The sequence below is a fragment of the Herpailurus yagouaroundi genome, unplaced genomic scaffold (genome assembly GCF_014898765.1).
Source record: "Herpailurus yagouaroundi ecotype Mexico unplaced genomic scaffold, PumYag 162, whole genome shotgun sequence".
Taxonomy (NCBI): domain Eukaryota; kingdom Metazoa; phylum Chordata; class Mammalia; order Carnivora; family Felidae; genus Herpailurus; species Herpailurus yagouaroundi.
This window is the reverse complement of record NW_024412403.1, coordinates 49,978,222-49,995,893: the sequence shown is the minus strand read 5'-3', so window position 1 is coordinate 49,995,893 and position 17,672 is coordinate 49,978,222. Positions and strand designations below refer to the sequence as shown.

The 17,672-nt window shown below is 41.9% G+C and overlaps 2 protein-coding genes across 3 annotated transcripts in view; both read left to right on the top strand.

Annotated features, from left to right (window-relative positions):
* The first annotated feature begins 1,715 nt into the window (after window positions 1–1,715).
* On the top strand, window positions 1,716–6,382 carry RPL24 (ribosomal protein L24). The gene is made up of 6 exons (XM_040484392.1): window positions 1,716–1,830; window positions 1,956–2,031; window positions 2,567–2,677; window positions 4,723–4,859; window positions 5,264–5,327; window positions 6,258–6,382. Exons 1-6 carry the CDS (start codon window positions 1,826–1,828, stop codon window positions 6,336–6,338), a joined length of 474 nt encoding a protein of 157 aa, XP_040340326.1. The 5' UTR covers window positions 1,716–1,825; the 3' UTR covers window positions 6,339–6,382.
* Window positions 6,383–10,604: 4,222 nt separating this feature from the next.
* ZBTB11 (zinc finger and BTB domain containing 11) overlaps window positions 10,605–17,672 on the top strand; it is a 32,379-nt gene continuing 25,311 nt past the window's right edge. Inside the window, exon 1 of one of the 2 annotated variants that reach the window (XM_040484390.1) lies at window positions 10,605–11,293. In XM_040484390.1, coding sequence (XP_040340324.1) covers window positions 10,984–11,293 — 310 coding nt within the window. In that variant the 5' untranslated portion in view covers window positions 10,605–10,983. Of the gene's footprint in view, window positions 11,294–16,917; window positions 17,487–17,672 lie in introns of those variants that run through there. The other variant, XM_040484391.1, reaches the window with a different exon arrangement.

Here is a 17,672-nt window from a genome sequence, read left to right as displayed (position 1 = left end):
TTAAAACAAAGAGAGATGTATGAATGTCAGAGTTGACTAAATTCATCAAGCCACGGAAGCTTGAGGCATCCATCTGCCCGTCATCTAGTTAGATAATCCTCCAAGTATATCAGGTATTCTGAAAATCTGGTCAGAGTTGGTCAGGCTGTCAAATTCCTCCTCTTTGCTTTTCAATTCCATGCTGATTTCTATTTACTCATTCTTTTCTCTTTTTTAAGATTTTATTTTTAAGTAATCTCTATAGCCAATGTGGGGTTCAAACTCACAATCCCGAGATCAAGAGCCGGATGCTCCACCAACTGAGCCAGCCAGGCGCTATTAACTCATTCTTAAGACTGGTTTCAACAAAACTACAGCTTTCTTTTTGTTTGTTTACTTACGAGAGAGAGAGAGAGAGAGAGAGAGAGAGAGAGAGAGAGAGAGAGAGAGAGAGAACAAGCAGGGGAGGAACAGAGAGAGGGAGACACAGAATCCAAAACAGGCTCCATACTCTGAGTTGTAAGTGCAGAGCTCAAGGTGGGGCTCGAACTCAGGAACCGCGGATCGTGACCTGAGCCAAAGTCCCACCCTTAACCGACTGAGCCACCTAGGCACCAGTAACCACAGCTTTTTTTTTTTTTTAATTTTTAAAATTTTTTTATTTTTGAGAGAAACCGAGTATGACCGGGAAGGGGCAGAGCGAGAGGGAGACCCAGAATCCGAAGCAGGCTCCAGGCTCTGAGCTGTCAGCACAGAGATGGGCACAGGGCTCGAACCCACGAACTGTGACATCATGACCTGAGCCGAAGTCGGATGCTTAACCGCCTGAGCCACCCGGGCGTCCCACTACAGCTTTCTTAACATCAGTCAGCCACTTCACTGGACTTTGCAAATTTTTTCCACTACCTAGTTACCGATCCCTTTAGAGTGAGCGGCTTGTGTAGGTAGCATAGACCAATCATTACATTTTTGTTTCCTAGTCAAGTACTCCAACACTCAATTCAAGGATTGTCTCTTGCCACTCCCCATCATATGCTAGTTTCTAGCCACAGAAGGGCTCAAGCAATTGAGGCACTGATCCTCCCAGTGGGCTTGGCTAGAGCTCCCTTTTCCAAGCCTCCAGGCAAGGGCTTTGCCCTTCTCTGTGCAACTGCCAGCCGGCCCCTGGGCTGCAATAGACAGAAATAGAAACCTAGCTCTTCCAAGACAGGCAGTTGTCATTTTGCAATGCTTCAGCCCTTATAATAGGGATTTTGTAAACTGAATAAACTAATATATGTAAATACTTTAGCACAATTCCTGGCACAGAAAGAGAACTCAGTGAATGTTAATTATAATTAATGCAAGGGGGCATCATATACAATTTGATTAGCAAGGCGTGGGAGACAGTTCAGATGTCACTACTGTTTTGCAAATGGTGAAATTATTAAACTTTAATTTTGTTGGTCGAGATAATGGGCCAACACGGAAGGCAAAATGTGACTTTAAGTTTTACCTGGGAGTATTATCTGCAAGTCACTAAAACTATAAAATGTAGAGTTCACATTCTGTGCAGCAGGACGATGACTCTAGGACACCTGACCGTAGAAGAGACAGGAAGATTCGGAAACCAACCGCCAGCCTAAGTGACGTTTACTTCCTGGCTCACAGAACCCGCTCAGCCTCCAGAGTAAGGAGGGGGCGGAGAACACCCAGATCAGTCTCTCCGGGAGGTAGACGTCATCACCAAGCGCCGGGGTCAGGGACGGGAATTGGGGGAGGAGATTGCCTCACTGCCTTATAAGGCTTCTTCCCATGATCCTCTCTTTCTCTTCACCATCTTTCCGTCTTCCCGGCTGCCGCAGCCATGAAGTGAGTGAAAGTCTTAGGTCCCAATCTGCTTCCATCGTCGGGCAGAGCACCTCTCCTGCACTCTGGGTTTGGCTTCTCCTCGCCGTAGACACCCTCTCTAATGGGCTTTTGCTTTTTGTTAACAGGGTCGAGCTGTGCAGTTTCAGTGGGTACAAGATTTACCCTGGACATGGGAGGCGCTACGCCAGGACCGACGGGAAGGTGAAGGGCCGCGTCGCCTAAACGTAGCTTGTGCTCCTTAGAGAGACCGGTCTAATTCAGTCTGAGCGTGTTCATTTACCACATCTTTCTTGGTCCCTGGAAGGCTTGTTTCCGGTACCCTGTGTGCTGTGGTTGTTAGGATCAGAAACCTGTAGGTGAACCGTTTTTGAGGTTTGATTTAGTGTGAGGTCGGAAATTAAGAGTTGGGGTTACTTAAATGCCCCAGGAAATGGACCATCAAAGTATCTCGCTATTTTTCGGGCACCGATGCCTCCTGGAGTTTGATTACCCCAACCTTTCCTGCGGAATGAGCTTAAGTTTCCCCGCTCTGTGTACAAGACGGGACGGAACTCGAAGGCCTCGGTGGTGCCCACCTGTGCCAGTTGTGTGACACAAGCCTTTTGGGCTCGGCGGGCCAAATGAGGGGACAGAACTTGAAAATTAAGAGTTTTGGGGGGGAAAAAAAAGTTTTGAGCTCAGCTTTCTGCCTTGTTTAGTTAAGTAGGTAACTACTTTGAACTTGTTACTACTACAGGTTTTCCAGTTTCTTAATGCAAAATGCGAGTCGGCATTCCTTTCCAAGAGGAATCCTCGGCAGATAAATTGGACTGTCCTCTACAGAAGAAAGCACAAAAAGGGACAGTCGGTAAGTAAAATGCACTTTCAATGTTGGGGGTGTGGTGGGGCTCTTAAGTTTAAACTCTCTAAGCATCAGTTGCCGCTCCGTAAAATTATGGTAAGTGGGACAGTATGTGAAAGCGCTCCTAAGCTGTACAGCATCAAACAGTGAAGTGAACATGACTGATGAAAACAGTGTCTCCTTATATACCTTAGGCTCACAGTAATGCCGAGTTGAAATTTGAAATGTTGCCTGGCCAGAATCTGATACGTTATGCATAGTTGGGTTATAGAGCACCACGGAAGTATTTAAGGGGGTTCCACTGGGTAGAAATTACTTAGGGGAACTTGGTTGTGAATATGTCTGTAGGATTAGTTCTGAAAGACATCAGTGGAGTCTTATAGCATACTATTTTGTTCTCATGACTGAAGGCTTCTTGAAGTGCTTTTTTGGAGTGATGGAATTTTTTGAGGAAGGTTTGAGTGCCATGGCAGTAAGGATAGTATTTCAGGACACTTGGAATATTTCCTGACACCTCCAGGATTAATGGCATCACTAGGTGTTGTGTGAATTTAGAAGGAAAAACTTACTTCTAACTTAATTTGAAAGTAGACTTGACACACCCATTAGGATAGTCATGATTTCAAGGGGTGGGGCGCGGGGATTACCAGTGTGGCTGAGAATGTGGAGAAATTGGAACCCTTGTGCATTGCTGAATTTAGGATGCTGCAAGCACTGTGGAAATGGCTTGGCAGTTTCTTAAAAAGTTAAATGGAACTGTGTCCAGCATCTACACCTCTAGGAACGTACCCAGGAGAATCGTAAGCAGGAATTTAACACAGATGACTTCTACGCTAATGTTCATAGCGCTATTATTCACAGCAGCCAAAAGATGGAAACAGCCCAAATGACCTATCAGTGGGTGAATGGATAACAAAATGTTACATAAATACAATGGAATATTATTCAGCCTTAACAGGCTGGCAAACAGCCAATATGGATAAACCTTGAAGAAGTTATGCAAAGTAAAGCCAGACATAGAAGGACAAATATCATATGATTACACCTTTATGAGGTATCTGTAATGGCAAATTCATAAAGACAAAGTAGAGGTTACCAGAGGCTGGGCAGGGGGAGGGAAGAATGTGGGGTTATTATTTAATGGGCTTGCGGTTTGGAAAGATGAAAAAATTAGATGGATAGCGGTGGTGGTTGCAGAAAATAGTGAATATATTTAATGCCAATGAATTATATACTTAAAAAATGCTTTAAAACGGTCAATGTAATGTTAATGTATCTTTTATTAGCAAAAGTTTGAATTTTACAGTTTCAATTCCTGGACATTCCCTAAGACTTGGTAGCTTTCCTGTCATAAATCATTTTCCAATTGACTTTTTTTTCAGTGACAGTACTTTAAGTAAAAACAAAATAGGTGAGTTGAGGTTTGGTAATTTTTTTCTAGAAGTAAATTCTTTAACATAAACAGTCGTATTAAAATCACTTTTGAGGTAAGTACTCTCCAGCCAACTTCATTAATTTGACTTTGTCTTTTTAAAATAGTAAAAAATGGCCAGGATTTGCAAGAGATCATTTAATCAGTCTATAATTGGAAAACTTACCTGCATATTGCAGTATTTTACACATAGATATTTTTTATATATTTTCAAATGATTGCATGAATTATTTTTTTGTTGAATATTGCTATGATCTGAATGTATACTCCTAAAATTCATATGTTGAAACCTAACTGCCAAGGTGATGATACTAAAGGTGAGAACTTTGGGAGGCTCTGCCATCAGGAATGGCACTAGTGCTCTTATAAAAATGCCCAAGAGCGCTCTCTTGCTCCCTTCAACATGTGGTGATATAGCTACAATAGGAAGAGGGTCCTCACATGACCATGCTGGAATCCTGACTTCAGTCTCTAGAACTGTTGGAAATTTGTTGTTATCAGCTACTCAGTCTGATATTTAGTTGTATCAGCCCTAGCATACTAAAATACAAATCTTAATTGTTTCCCCCATATCCATGAACAAGATTTATAAGTGTGCTTCCATCTTTTTGTTTCATAGGAAGAAATTCAAAAGAAAAGAACCCGCCGTGCAGTCAAATTCCAGAGGGCCATCACTGGTGCATCTCTTGCTGATATAATGGCCAAGAGGAATCAGAAACCTGAAGTTAGGAAGGCTCAACGAGAACAAGCCATCAGGTAAGGAAGTCTTTGTTATGAGCATTTCAGCTATTGGGATGAATTGTAGGTTATGACTGAATTTATAGGCATAGGGATCTAATCTGATGTTTTGTGTTTTGATACTTGAATCTATATTGAAATTGTCAGTCCTAAATATTGAGGTTTAGTAATACAGAAGCTTATAGTGTATGCTTAATGATTTGTTGAAATTCTATATGCAAATAAGGCTGCTGTACAATTTCTAATCTATGTTAAGCTGACTTGGTTAATATTTACTGACAAACTCTTTGGATTTATCCTACGAATAATTGCAGGTGGGGAAGGAAAGTGATAATCTGCTTTCCCCAAACACTCTAGCTCCTTGTTAATCTGCTTTCTTAAGGAGTAAAGCACTTTGCCTTAAGTTATTTTTAACCCCACAGGGCTGCCAAGGAAGCAAAAAAGGCTAAGCAAGCATCTAAAAAGACCGCAATGGCTGCTGCTAAGGTAATTGTGAGATTGTCTTGGATTTCTTATTTAAAATAACAGGAGGAGGGGCCCTGATTGGCTCAATCATTAGAGCATGTGACTCTGGATCTTGGGATTGAGTTCAAGCCCCACATGGGGCATAGAAATTACTTAAAAATAAAATTTTTAAAAAATAATACTAAAGTCACACAAGAAAATTTACTTTTTAATCCAAATTGTGGTTAATGAAAGTTTCAAGGTGTTTTGTTGTTGTTAAGTTTATTCCTTTTGAAAGAGAGGGAAAATCTCAGGCTCTGTGCTGCCATTGCAGAGCCCAACTCAGGGCTTAAATGCATGAAACTGAGCCGAAACCAAGAGATACCCAACTGACTTGAGTCACCCAGGTGCCCTGAGAGTTTCAAGTTTTTAAGGAATTTAGTGCAAGGACCCAATCAAAATGATGTTCCTAACTGGTTTCCTGGGTGGTTGATTCAGAGCTCCCTCTGCCAGAGCCAAATGAAGTCTGTTGGTACCAGAAATTGGGGAAGGGGAAAATAAAGGTGGCTTTTGTTGTTAAAGTTTATTTTGAAAAGCTTTAAATAATAGTGCAGAGTTTGCCCAGCTTTTCTCAATGTTATCAGTTTCAATAACCATAGTAAAATTTTCAAAACCATTGGTTTTAGAGAACTAGTAGTGTCCTTTTTCTGTTCTTAAGACACAGTTCAGGATCCCATACTGCATTTAGTTGTGTGTCCTCACTTAACTCCTCCAATCTGTGACAGTATCTTTGTTTTTCATTTACATATCCTATAGAGGTAGACTTCTAACTTTTCATGGGGAGGCTGGCTCTTAAGAGTAATAGGAATGCAGTTAAATAATAAGAAAAGCAATCTAGGATACATAGAGAATCTGGACATAAGTGATTGAAAAACTTGTATGGAATAATGTCGCATGTTAATCTTTTTACAGGCTCCTACGAAGGCAGCACCTAAGCAAAAGATTGTGAAGCCTGTGAAGGTTTCTGCACCCCGAGTTGGTGGAAAACGCTAAGTTCGCAGATCAGATTTTTAAATAAATATCTGACTATAACTAGATTGTGGTGGATTTTTTTACTATAAAAACAGGTAGGGGCTCCTGGGTGGCTCAGTTGGTTAAGTGTCATGTCAGACTTTGGCTTAGGTCATGATCTCCATGGTTCATGAATTGGAGCCCTGAGTCAGGCTCTGTCCTGACGGCTTGGAGCCTGGAGTTTGCTTTGGATTCTCCCTCTCCTCCCTCTCCCTGTCCCTCCCCCCCCCCCCCGTCTCTCTCAAAAAATTTTTTATTAACAAAACAGGCATATTGTGCCTACATAGTAATAGCTGAACTATAGAGTTAAGAATTTGAGAACTAGGTTTTTTTTTAATACAATGTTTTTTAAATGTTTATTTTCAGAGAGTGCAGGCATGTGAGTGAGGGAGGGGCAGAGAGGATTCTAAGCAGTCTTTGTGTTGGTGCGTGTCTGTGTGTGTCAGCACATAGCCTGACAAGGGGCTCAACCTCAGGAATCATGAGATCATGACTGGAGCCGAAATCGAGTTGGAAGCTTACCCGACTGAGCCACCCAGGTTCCCCAAAAGTAAATCTTTTCAATGAATTTCTGTTGAGTTACTCTTCCATGGTAAACATTTATTTTATATTGGTTTTGCCCTTCACCTATTACCATCAGTTGATAGCTGAATTGAAAGTGCATAAAACTTGGGGCACCTGGGTAGCTCAGTCCCTTAAGCCTGCAACTTCACTTAAACCTGCAACTCAATCTCAGATCTTGATCTCAAGGCCATGAGCTCAAGTCTAGTGTTGGGCTCTACGAGGGAGTTGGAAGTCTACTTTATTATTATTTTTTAGTTTATTGTCAAATTGGCTTACATACAACATCCAGTGCTCATCCCAACAAGTGCCCTCCTCAGTGCCCATCACCCACTTTCCCCCACCTCCCATCAACCCTCCATTTGTTCTCTATATTTGAGTCTCTTATGGTTTGCCTCCTTCCCTCTCTGTTTTTCCCCCTTCCCTTCCCCCATGGACTTATGTTAAGTTTCTCAAGATCCACATGAGTGAAAACATATCTTTCTGCGACTGACACTTAGCATAATACCCAGCATAATACCCTCCAGTTCCATAGCTGCAAACGGTATGATTATGTCTCCTCTCTCTGCCCTTCGCCGCTTGCACTCACATTCTCTCAAAAATGAACATTAAAAAAAAAGTACTTAAAACTTCAACTGTACTCGTAAGCTGCTTTTTTTTTTTTTTTTTCAACGTTTTTTATTTATTTTTGGGACAGAGAGAGACAGAGCATGAACAGGGGAGGGGCAGAGAGAGAGGGAGACACAGAATCAGAAACAGGCTCCAGGCTCTGAGCCATCAGCCCAGAGCCCGACGCGGGGCTCGAACTCACGGACTGCGAGATCGTGACCTGGCTGAAGGCGGACGCTTAACCGACTGCACCACTCAGGCGCCCCTACCACTCATTTTTTCCAGAAATAAGTTTGAATGAAGAGTACAACTTTGTTAGCACGTGAATATGCTTACAAATTCCCAAGGTGGTTTGTTGAGCTGGGAATTAGAGCCATGTTAAAATTGCAAGAAAAACCAGTAGCCTGCTGATACTCTAGATAATGTGTGTGTAAAATGTGACAAGGAAGAGTAATTTATGTTAATAGGCTTGTACTTCTGGCATCTGGGTGGCTCAAGTCAGTTAAGTGTCAGACTTCGCTCAGGTCATTATCTCACCCTTTGTGAGACTGTGATGACAGCTCCAAGTCTGCGTTGGATTCTCGGTCTCCCTCTCTCTTTGCCTCTCCCCCACTCGTGCTCATCCTCTCAAAAGTAACTAGGGGCGCCTGAGTGGCTCAGTGAGTTAAGTGTCTACTTCAGCTCAGGTCATGAACTCTAGTGAGTTCAAGCCCCACGTGGGGCTCTGTGCTGACAGCTCAGAGCCTGGAGCCTGCTTTGGAATCAATCTATGTCTCCCTCTCTGTTCCTACACCACTTGCACTTTGTCTCTCTCAAAAATATTGAAAAAATTTTTTTAAAAAGTAAAAAATAAATCCTGTTATGTGCCACTGCCAAGTTGGAAAGCTACAAGTCGCATCCTCATTTGAGAAACATGCTTTTACATATAGAAATACTAGGTGAAGGTAAAAATCAGACCTCAGCATTCCTCCCCCCATCCCCTCCATGCTATCCAAAGTGATAGAATTATTCTGTCTAGTGCATGTTAAATTCAAGCATTGTTCTGGGTGTTAGGAATAAATAAAATAGCCCTTTTGGGGGACTTGAAAACTAAAATTCTAACATCAATTTAAGAAATGTGCAAATCCACTGGCTCTTGCTTAGAAATCTCTAAGGTTTTGCTTGGAAATTTTTTTCATTTATTTGTAATTTTTTTTTTCTGAAACAAAAAGGAAAATAAGACCATTATTTAGCTGTGAACAAGGAAACTTAACCAACGAAACTACCCAACTTGAGTTCAGAGCTACATTCCTAATTTTGGGATACAGGAAAAAAATGTCCTTTTAAATCACTGCTTTTCTGGCTTACATGGCTTAAGGTGAAACTGTCAATTCTGATTACCCTTGATTCCTGGGTAGCCTGCAACCCAGGAGGAACTAGAAATAAATAGTAAATACCTGTCTAGAAGGGTGGCAAGTTTAGCTTTTCTCAGGAAGACAATTAGTCCACCTGTAAAACCTTTTCTCCACATTGGCCCAAAGGCAATTCAAGTACAGTGGCTTCTAAATGCTTTTCACAGGTTGTTTTGGCAGAAACTGAATTGGGTAATTTAAGTTTTTCTCCGCTTCCACAACTTTTTAAATCTATTTTAAGTTAGTTTTTTTTTTTTTTTGTTTTTTAAAGAGCTGCAGCTATCTTAATGTTTATTTTTGAGAGAGAGAGACAGAGCATGAGTGGTGGAGGGACAGAGAGAAGAGAATCCAAAAAAGTCTCCAGGCTCTGAGGTGTCTGTCAGCACAGAGCCCAAGGTGGGGCTTGAACTAATGAATAGACCATGAAAACATGACATGAACCGAAACCAGCTGCTTAACCAACTGAGCCACGCAGGTGCCCCTTAAATTTAGTTTTAAAGGAAGTCGATTTCACAGTATAAGAGTGATGGTGCTGGTCCAGCACAGTTCATGGAGGGTTGATTTGGGTATCTGCTTTGGGTGGCCCACTCCAAAGAGCGGAGAGGACGCATCTCTACCTTCTAATTCCTCTTCCTTTCCCCAGCTGTCTCAGTCTGGGTTGAGTGACCCTAAGTAAATACCTGGTCTGCTTGTTATGTCTTTCCTATATATGTCTGGGAGCTCAGGTACCTACAGCCAGAATCTTATTCAAGGATGCTGCCTCAAGTATCTAAGCCACCTGTCAATTCCCGCAACCTCAACCGCAAGTACCGCAGAGATTGGTTGCCATCCTATTTTTTGAGCCCAGTGCATTCACCTGTTTACCTCTTAACATGTCTCCGCAGGGTCAGAGAGCCTGACCCAGCGACTGCAGACTCCAGGCTGGGGGCAGAGGGGGAGGGTTGACCTGGAACTAGCAAAGCACTGTCAATGCCAGACCCCAGTTGTCGAGTAGGATGTTCTGGGCCTGTAGTCTTGTCTGCGCTGCAGATTCAACCAACGGATGGGTGGTGGCATGGGCCATTGCTCCGGCCTACCCGCTAAAGATGTGAAACAGGACCCGCACTGTACGCTGGAAGATGCATTTCAGGTCGCCTTGGTCTTTTATGCATTCGGTAAATGTTGGGTGTAAAATGGAGAATCCCCCCCCCCCCAGCTTATGTAAAAATACATGCAAATGAAGCTGTAAGAGTGCTATCTACTCATTGCCAACATCATTACCTTCAAATATAGAAAACTGCCCCTATGTTAGACGGTCATTCGAGGAAAATCCCGACAGTTCCATGGCTGATTTGGAGCCAACACTTTAAGTCTGGAAATTATAATTCTTATCACCGAAGGACTCAGATTTCAAACGTTTACCTGTAAAATAAATTTACATGTGAATTCGGCTATCTTTGGTCTTGTGTCCATAGGCTTACATTTTACTAAGATCCTCAAAATCTTATGCTTTTACGTTGTTGGGGGGTCTCAGAAGGTAATCGGGGTAAAAAAAAAAAACCAGACTCCTCCACACCTTGGTGTATATCCGACGGGAAATCAACAGCCCACCAACTCCCACACGTGCTCAGAGCAAGGGAAAGAAGGAAAAAATGAAAAGGGAAACTGCCAGGACTCAAGATGTCTGCTCAAAGCAGTCTTCGGTCTCGAAGGAAAGGCCTACCCTCTTCCAAAATGTCCGCCCGCAGTCCTGACGTCACCCGGATGGCTTCATCAATCCAGAAAGCCTGTGCGCTCCAATCAGGACTCAGTCCCCTCACCCACTGCCTTTGATCACGTCACTTCCGGTGGTGCAGCAGCCATTTTGTCAGTCGCCAGCGGATCCCGCGCGCTGGAGAAGTGCAGTTCCCCCTGGTTACCAACTCGTCGGTTCTGCCTTTGCGCTGCAGGCGCCGTCGAATAGCACTCACCACAGATACAGCCATTCCTCCCTACAGTGCCGCCGCCGCTGTTGCATCCGTCCGGAGCTAGTGCGCTGTCTTCCTCCCCCACCACTGACAGGCGCCCTTAGGGAGCCGCCGTCAGAGATGTCAAGCGAGGAAAGCTACCGGGCCATTCTTCGCTACCTGACAAACGAGCGTGAGCCGTATGCTCCGGGCACGGAGGGCAATGTCAAGCGTAAAATCCGCAAAGCGGCCGCCTGCTATGTGGTGCGCGGTGGGACCTTGTACTACCAGCGGCGGCAGCGGCACCGCAAGACCTTCGCGGAGCTGGAGGTAGTGCTGCAGCCCGAGCGGCGCCGGGGGCTCATCGAGGCGGCGCACCTGGGCCCGGGCGGCACTCACCACACCCGGCATCAGACCTGGCACGACTTGTCCAAGACTTACTGGTGGCGAGGTAGGACCTCGCCCGTGGCGAGGGGGCGGGCGGCGGCCTGTTGTCCAGGCAAGGCCCGCTGGCGGAGGCGGGCTTGCTTGCGCACGAGCGAGTTGGAGGGTCCTAGACGCCCCTCGCCCACCCAGCCGGCGCTCGCGGCGGAGCGGCTGCCAGGCGGAGCCGAGAGGGTGGGGGACGCGAAAGGAGCCGCACTTCCCACAGGAAGGAGGCCGGGGAAGCTGGGGGCGGGCCCTGGCCCGGGGTGGGGCGAAGGGGGCTTCCCCGGGGGCCGGGCCAGCCGCCGGGAGGGGCCCGGTCGTGCGGGCTGCGGCAGGCCCGCCTCCTTCGGCGGTGCTGGAGGCGGTGGCTCCTGCCCTCCCGGACGCTCCAGGGCGGCGATCGAGCGGAGCTACGTCTGTGCCTTTTAAAATCTTGTTTCTGCTGATAGTCTGGGGAAGGGACAGTCTGTTCCAAGCCTGGGCTGCTTGCTTCAGCCGTTTGAGCTAGGATTTGGGCCTGCGGGTTTGAGGTTCTCTGGAACTGCTTGCCCGTATTCTTCGAATTGTGCTACTGCGGCGTAAATAAGCAATAATGCGATCACACAGCTCGTGCAGAGCTGATCTGAAATGACTATGGAAATAACTGTCTTCAGCTTCGATTTTAGGGCAAGAATTCAATGTGAATAGCAGATGCCTTTCATTCTGAATGTTTTCATTTTCTTCCCTTTGATACTGTAGAAAGCGCTTTGGAAACTGAGGCACTATGTACACTCCTGAAAGATAAGGTTACTGTGGTTGTAACAGGAAATACTGCTTTTAAGTTTCTTGCCTGCTTGGGAACCAGGTTAAGGAATGAGGGCAAGGGTCTTTGGCTTCTTTCCCGCCCTCATCCTCCACAAATTTGATTTACATTCAAACTGTTCACTTGGAATTAGTGGAAGTTTGCAGGCCCTTAGGAGAGGTTTTGTAAGGAAGGATTCTGCCCTTCAGTCTCCTTATGGCTCAGGAGAAATTAACAGTCTGGGTTGCTTATCCGTGATTAAAGAAATTCGACTACCGACTAATTTCTGAAGTTCTTTTCAGTTCCTGAACTTTGTCATCAAGCCTATTAATTCACAAACTATTGGGTAGTCCTTCCTTTTGTTCCTTAAAGAGTTCTTGTGTGTTTTCAAAAAACGATCCAGCTCTGTTGTTTGCTTAAATGCGTTCTCTTAATTTATTTTTTATTTTAAACCAATATTTGAATTAAATTCCTCTAAAGGGACAGAAGTGTGAAAGGTGAATACGGAGTAATTGCTGCCTTTTGTTAAAACTGATTTGGTCAGGCAATTGTTTTCCTGAGCAAATGTCTTATGTTTAATACTTTATGACATGTTGGCGCGCCTGGCTGGCTCAGTGGTTAGATCTTGTGACTCTTGATCTTGGGGTGGTGAGTTTCAGTCCCACTGTGGGTGTAGAGATTACTTTTAAAAAAATAATTAAAAAATACTTTATGACATGTTAAAAATTAAAATATAACTAAGTATCATTGATCAGACTTGTACATGCAGGCATAGTCTGAGCTCTTAATTTGTTTTCGTTTAATCTTGATAAAATCGTGTAAGGTGGAAATATTTATCTCTGTTTCAGCCATGAGAAAACTAAAAGCATCAGGTGGTTATATAGGTCAGAGGTCACACAGCTGACCTTTGTGATTTCATGCTCTTAACCACTATTATAAGGTGCTGTAACGGTTTAGTGTTAAGAATTTTCATTCCCTAAACTTATTATCTGTGAATGATATTGAATGCAGTTTGGTTGGGGGGGGGGGGGGTTGTTTGAGTTTTTTGGTGTGCAGTGTCTTAAAAGACAAAAATTTTTAAAAATGAGACCATGTTTATGTTTAATTTAAAAATGAAAGAGATACATTTGTGGTTTGTCTACATTTGTAGAACTTAAGAGGCATTAAATGACTAGAACTGTTATTCTTGAAGTACCACACGTCAGTAGAGTAGTGAACCCCTGGCAAGGGAGGCCCTGAGATCCTTTCAGAAGATCCACAAAGGCAAAATTATTTTCATGATAATTCCAAGGCATTATTTGCTTTTTTTTCTAGTTTTCCAAGTATACGGTGGAGTTTTCCAGAGGCTATGTGACATGTCATATATGGCAATAAGTTGATTGCAGAAGCATATATGATAATCTGTCTTCTGTTAAGCCACACATTAAAAAGATTTTCAAAAATGTAAAGCAGTACCCCTCTTCTCACTATTTTTATGAAAATAGTGATTTTTTCATAAAATGCTATTTTGTTGACATGTAATGACTTTTTGTTATTTGATGATCTCATTATTTTTATTATTTTAGTCGTTCCTCCTTTCAAATAAGAATGTGGGGCACTTGGCTGTTGCAGTCCATAGAGCGTACAACTCTTGGTTGTGAATTCAAGCCCCACGTTAGGCATAAAGCTTACTTAAAAATAATAATAATAATAAAATAATTCATAATCATCAGAGAAGTTTGCTCTCAGTTATTAACTATTCATTTTATTTTTTTTAAAGTAGCTATTCATATTGATTCTTAGTACGTTAACACTTTGGTTGCTTCCTTGTTTATGTGTAAGATATATATATAATACAAAGCCATTGTAGACTATTTACCTGAAAGCTATTAAGAATTGATCAATGTAAGTGCCAAACAAACTGTTTCAGAGTCATAAGTTGTATCAAGGACAGTTTAATGAGATTCATAATTTATTTTGGTTTTTTTTTTTTTGAAATGCTGCTATCATAAGATATATTCTAGTGCTCAGGCAAGTTTGTAGCAATTTTCCTCCTTTGAGTACAGTTGAGAAACTGTGGTTCATGCCTAGAAGTTTACATATAACAAATTTCAGAATGTAAAATGTTAATAATTATTCTCAATGCCCCTCCCCCCCCCCCCCACACACATAAACCTCTTATTTCATCTTGTATTGAAGTCTGTGCTGGAGTTTCAAAATGATTCTCTTCCCTGCCTCCATCAGATGCTGATGCTAGGTATCTACAGTGAAATGCTTCCAGAATGTAAAGAAAGAATTAAATTAGGAGGGGGAAACAAAGATTAAACTGGCCAAAAAAAAAAAAAAAGTTAGCTACCTGTAGAAGTCCCTACCCCAAGAACTGATTTTTGTTTTAGAATAATGGGATAAATGGATGCTGTTGTTAGGGAGCCTAGAAGAGGTTGTAATCTCCAGAAAATCCACCAAAAACTGGGTCTTTATAACCATAACTAACCACCTGTAACCTCTTTGAAGAAAACAAAACAGAAGAATTCATACGCATGTAACCAGAAATGGGAGCCCCTGAACTGGGGTGGTCATTGTATCCAAAAATGATAGGGACGGAAGCTCTTGAAGAGCTGATAGGAGCAAAATTGTTCATTTTGGCAAATAGATCTCTGAAGCATTGGTTCTTGACCCAGGAACGATTTTGCTTCCCAGGAGATGTCTGGCTATGTCTGGAGACAGTTTTGGTTGTCATAACTCGTGGTGGTGGTTGAGGGGTTGCTATCCACATCTAGTTGGGTAGAGGGTAGGAATGCTTCTAAACGTGATACAGTAAGAATGGACAGGACAGCCCTCTACACCCCTCCCGCCACCAGCAAGAATCATCTGGCCCAAAATGTCAACACTGCTGAAGTTGAGAAACCCTGCCCTAGGGTAAGAAACTGTTCCTCAAATTGTTTTATTAGAGGACTACCCACTAAAGTCTTTTTTTGTTTTGATTCTGTGCTCAGTGAAGAATCTTTCAATGGTAATCTTGATGTTTTATGTGGGGTTTTTGTTTTTTGCAGTACCAGAGAGGTTGACCAGGGAGTATTACCGTATTTAGCAAACACTTATGTAGTAGTTACTGTGTGTCATATAGTGTTCAAAGTGCTTTATAAATCTTAACATTAATCATAACACCATAGTGTAAGTATCATTACCCCCCATTTTGCAGTCGATGACACATAGGCACAGAGAGGTTTGGCATGGTCACCGAGCTAGTTAGTGGGTTCAGATTTTGCTGCATAAGTAGTTTCAATCCTTTTCAGTAATGTAGTAAATTAATTGTGTTTATATATTGATGTCTTTTTAGTGATTAACTTGAGTCAGTCTTTCAACTTAATCAATTCTGGATGAACTAGAAGTTAGATTTCTGAATCTTTAAAGCTAGATTTAAGATGATCCATCAAAACACTAACACTCAAGGGAGAGGACTTGAATATCAGGTGACTTTTGAGAAAACTGATTATCATACATTAAAATTTTTTCCTGTAGTTTTAATAATTTTCATCCTTTTCAAATGCTTCCTATGTAGTTTTTCCAATACCATTTGAACTTAGCAAGTTTATGGTGTAACCAGAGTTCTGCTATATGCAGAATATACTGAACGATGTAGAATCATAAAATGTTTAGAAATACATCCAAAGTTAATTAGGAAAGCATGCTGCCTTCTTTGTTTACTGTGAAGATGAAAACTTCCTCAGCACTACTTCTTATTCTTTAAGTATTTTTTTATGTTCATTCATTTATTTATTTAAATGTTTATTTTTGAGAGGTGAGAGGGAAAGAGCATGAGCAAGGGAGGGTCAGAGAGAGGGAGACACAGAATCTGAAACAGGCTCCAGGCTCTGAGCTGTCAGCACAGGGCCCAGCACAGGGCTCGAACTCATGAACCATGAGATTATGATCTGAGCTGAAGTTGGACGCTTAACTGACTGAACCACCCAGGGCACCCCTCTAAGTATGTTTTTTTACTTATAAATATGTATTCTCTTACGTGTGTCATTTCCCACTCTTATACCCATTTATTCTTTTTACTGTAGTTGGCCTACAATATATTAGTTTCAGGTGTATAACTTAGCGATTCAACAATTATATACATAATGAATGTTTACCATGATAAGCTTAGGTATCATCTGTTGCCATGGAAAATTATTATTACCATATTATTGACTATATCTCCTATGTTGTACTTTTCATCCCCATGGTTTATTCCATGATTTATTTATAGTTGGAAGTTTGTATTTGTACTCCTTTACTTTTTTTTTAGTTGTGGTAAGATATACATAATATAAAATTTACTGTTTTAAGTGTACAGTTCAGAAGCATTGAGTACATTCACATTGTTGTGTGACCGTCACCACTCTAGAGAAATTTTTTATCACCCCAACCCATTCACTTTTTTTTTTCTTTTGACAAAGAGAATGAACTTTTTTTTTTTTTTAAGTAAGCTTTACGCCCAATGTGGAGCTTAAACCCATGACCCTGAGATCAAAAGTGGCATGCTCTACCAAATGAGCCAGCCAAGCACCTCTTAATTATATGTAAAATATAATTTTACTCTTAATTATTTATGTAATTATATGTAAAATATATATGCATCCAGCCTTTTTATCATTTTTAAAAATCTTCTCACTGTATAGACTTTTATTGACTGTAACATACAGGTATAGACTTTTATTGACTGTAGCATTTTCAGACATTAGAATATATTCTCTAAATACGCACACATAAATGCCTTTTTATGGAAGTTTTATTTAATCCTGACCCAGTATTTTCTGAGTTATGTTCCGGGCAGAGGGGGCGGGGAGTTGGGGGGTGGGGAGGATCTATAAGAAATAAATTTGGCAAATTTCTGTTAAGCAGCTGTCTTCATTGTAGAACTCTTAGAGCTTTGAATGTGATAATACCCATTATGTGTGTATAAAATGCAAATATAATTTTGTGAATTTATTAATCCAGTGTATACTTTTTTAGTAAGTATGGTACATAATACAATTTGAGAAACATTGCTTGAATATTACCCGAAGGTTGAAAGGAACCATGGTATAATTAGACATCTTGAAATTTTTTCAGGAACTTATTATATACCTCTATATCATTTTAGCTAAGTAATGAGCCTTTTCATTTACATTTTACGTGGGGATTGCAGGGGGAGAATTTTCTGCCACAGTGATGGATAAATGTATTCCTGGGTAAGTAGCATAATATACTGAAAATCAGATGGCTTTTGGAGACCCAGTAATGCAGTTTACTAGATGCAACTTGGGACAAGTTTCTTACCTCTTAGGCTTCATTCTTCTCATTTGTAGGATGGAAATTAATTGGTCCTACCTTGTAAGGAGGATGGTGTGCGTAAGCATTCTCCCTGCTCCTCACCCCTGCCCCAACATGCTGAACTAGAAGTTGAAATTCACGATAGGATCTTGTGAGTGGCTTGTGTACAAGCAACTTTTGTTAAGACTGTGTATGCTGTGGGGCACCTGGGTGGCTCAGTCAGTTAAGCTTCTGACTCTTGATTTCTGCTCAGGTCATGATCTCATGGTTCATGAGATAGAATCCTGCATTGGGGTCTGTACTGACAGTGCAGAACCTGCTTGGGATATTCTTTCTC

What these genes read in the sequence shown, in the direction of transcription:
- RPL24 (XM_040484392.1), top strand. An exon ending in CAACGAGAACAAGCCATCAG is followed by an intron (nt 4,860 to 5,263) that starts GTAAGGAAGTCT and finishes TTAACCCCACAG; the next exon opens with GGCTGCCAAGGAAGCAAAAA. An exon ending in CCGCAATGGCTGCTGCTAAG is followed by an intron (nt 5,328 to 6,257) that starts GTAATTGTGAGA and finishes ATCTTTTTACAG; the next exon opens with GCTCCTACGAAGGCAGCACC.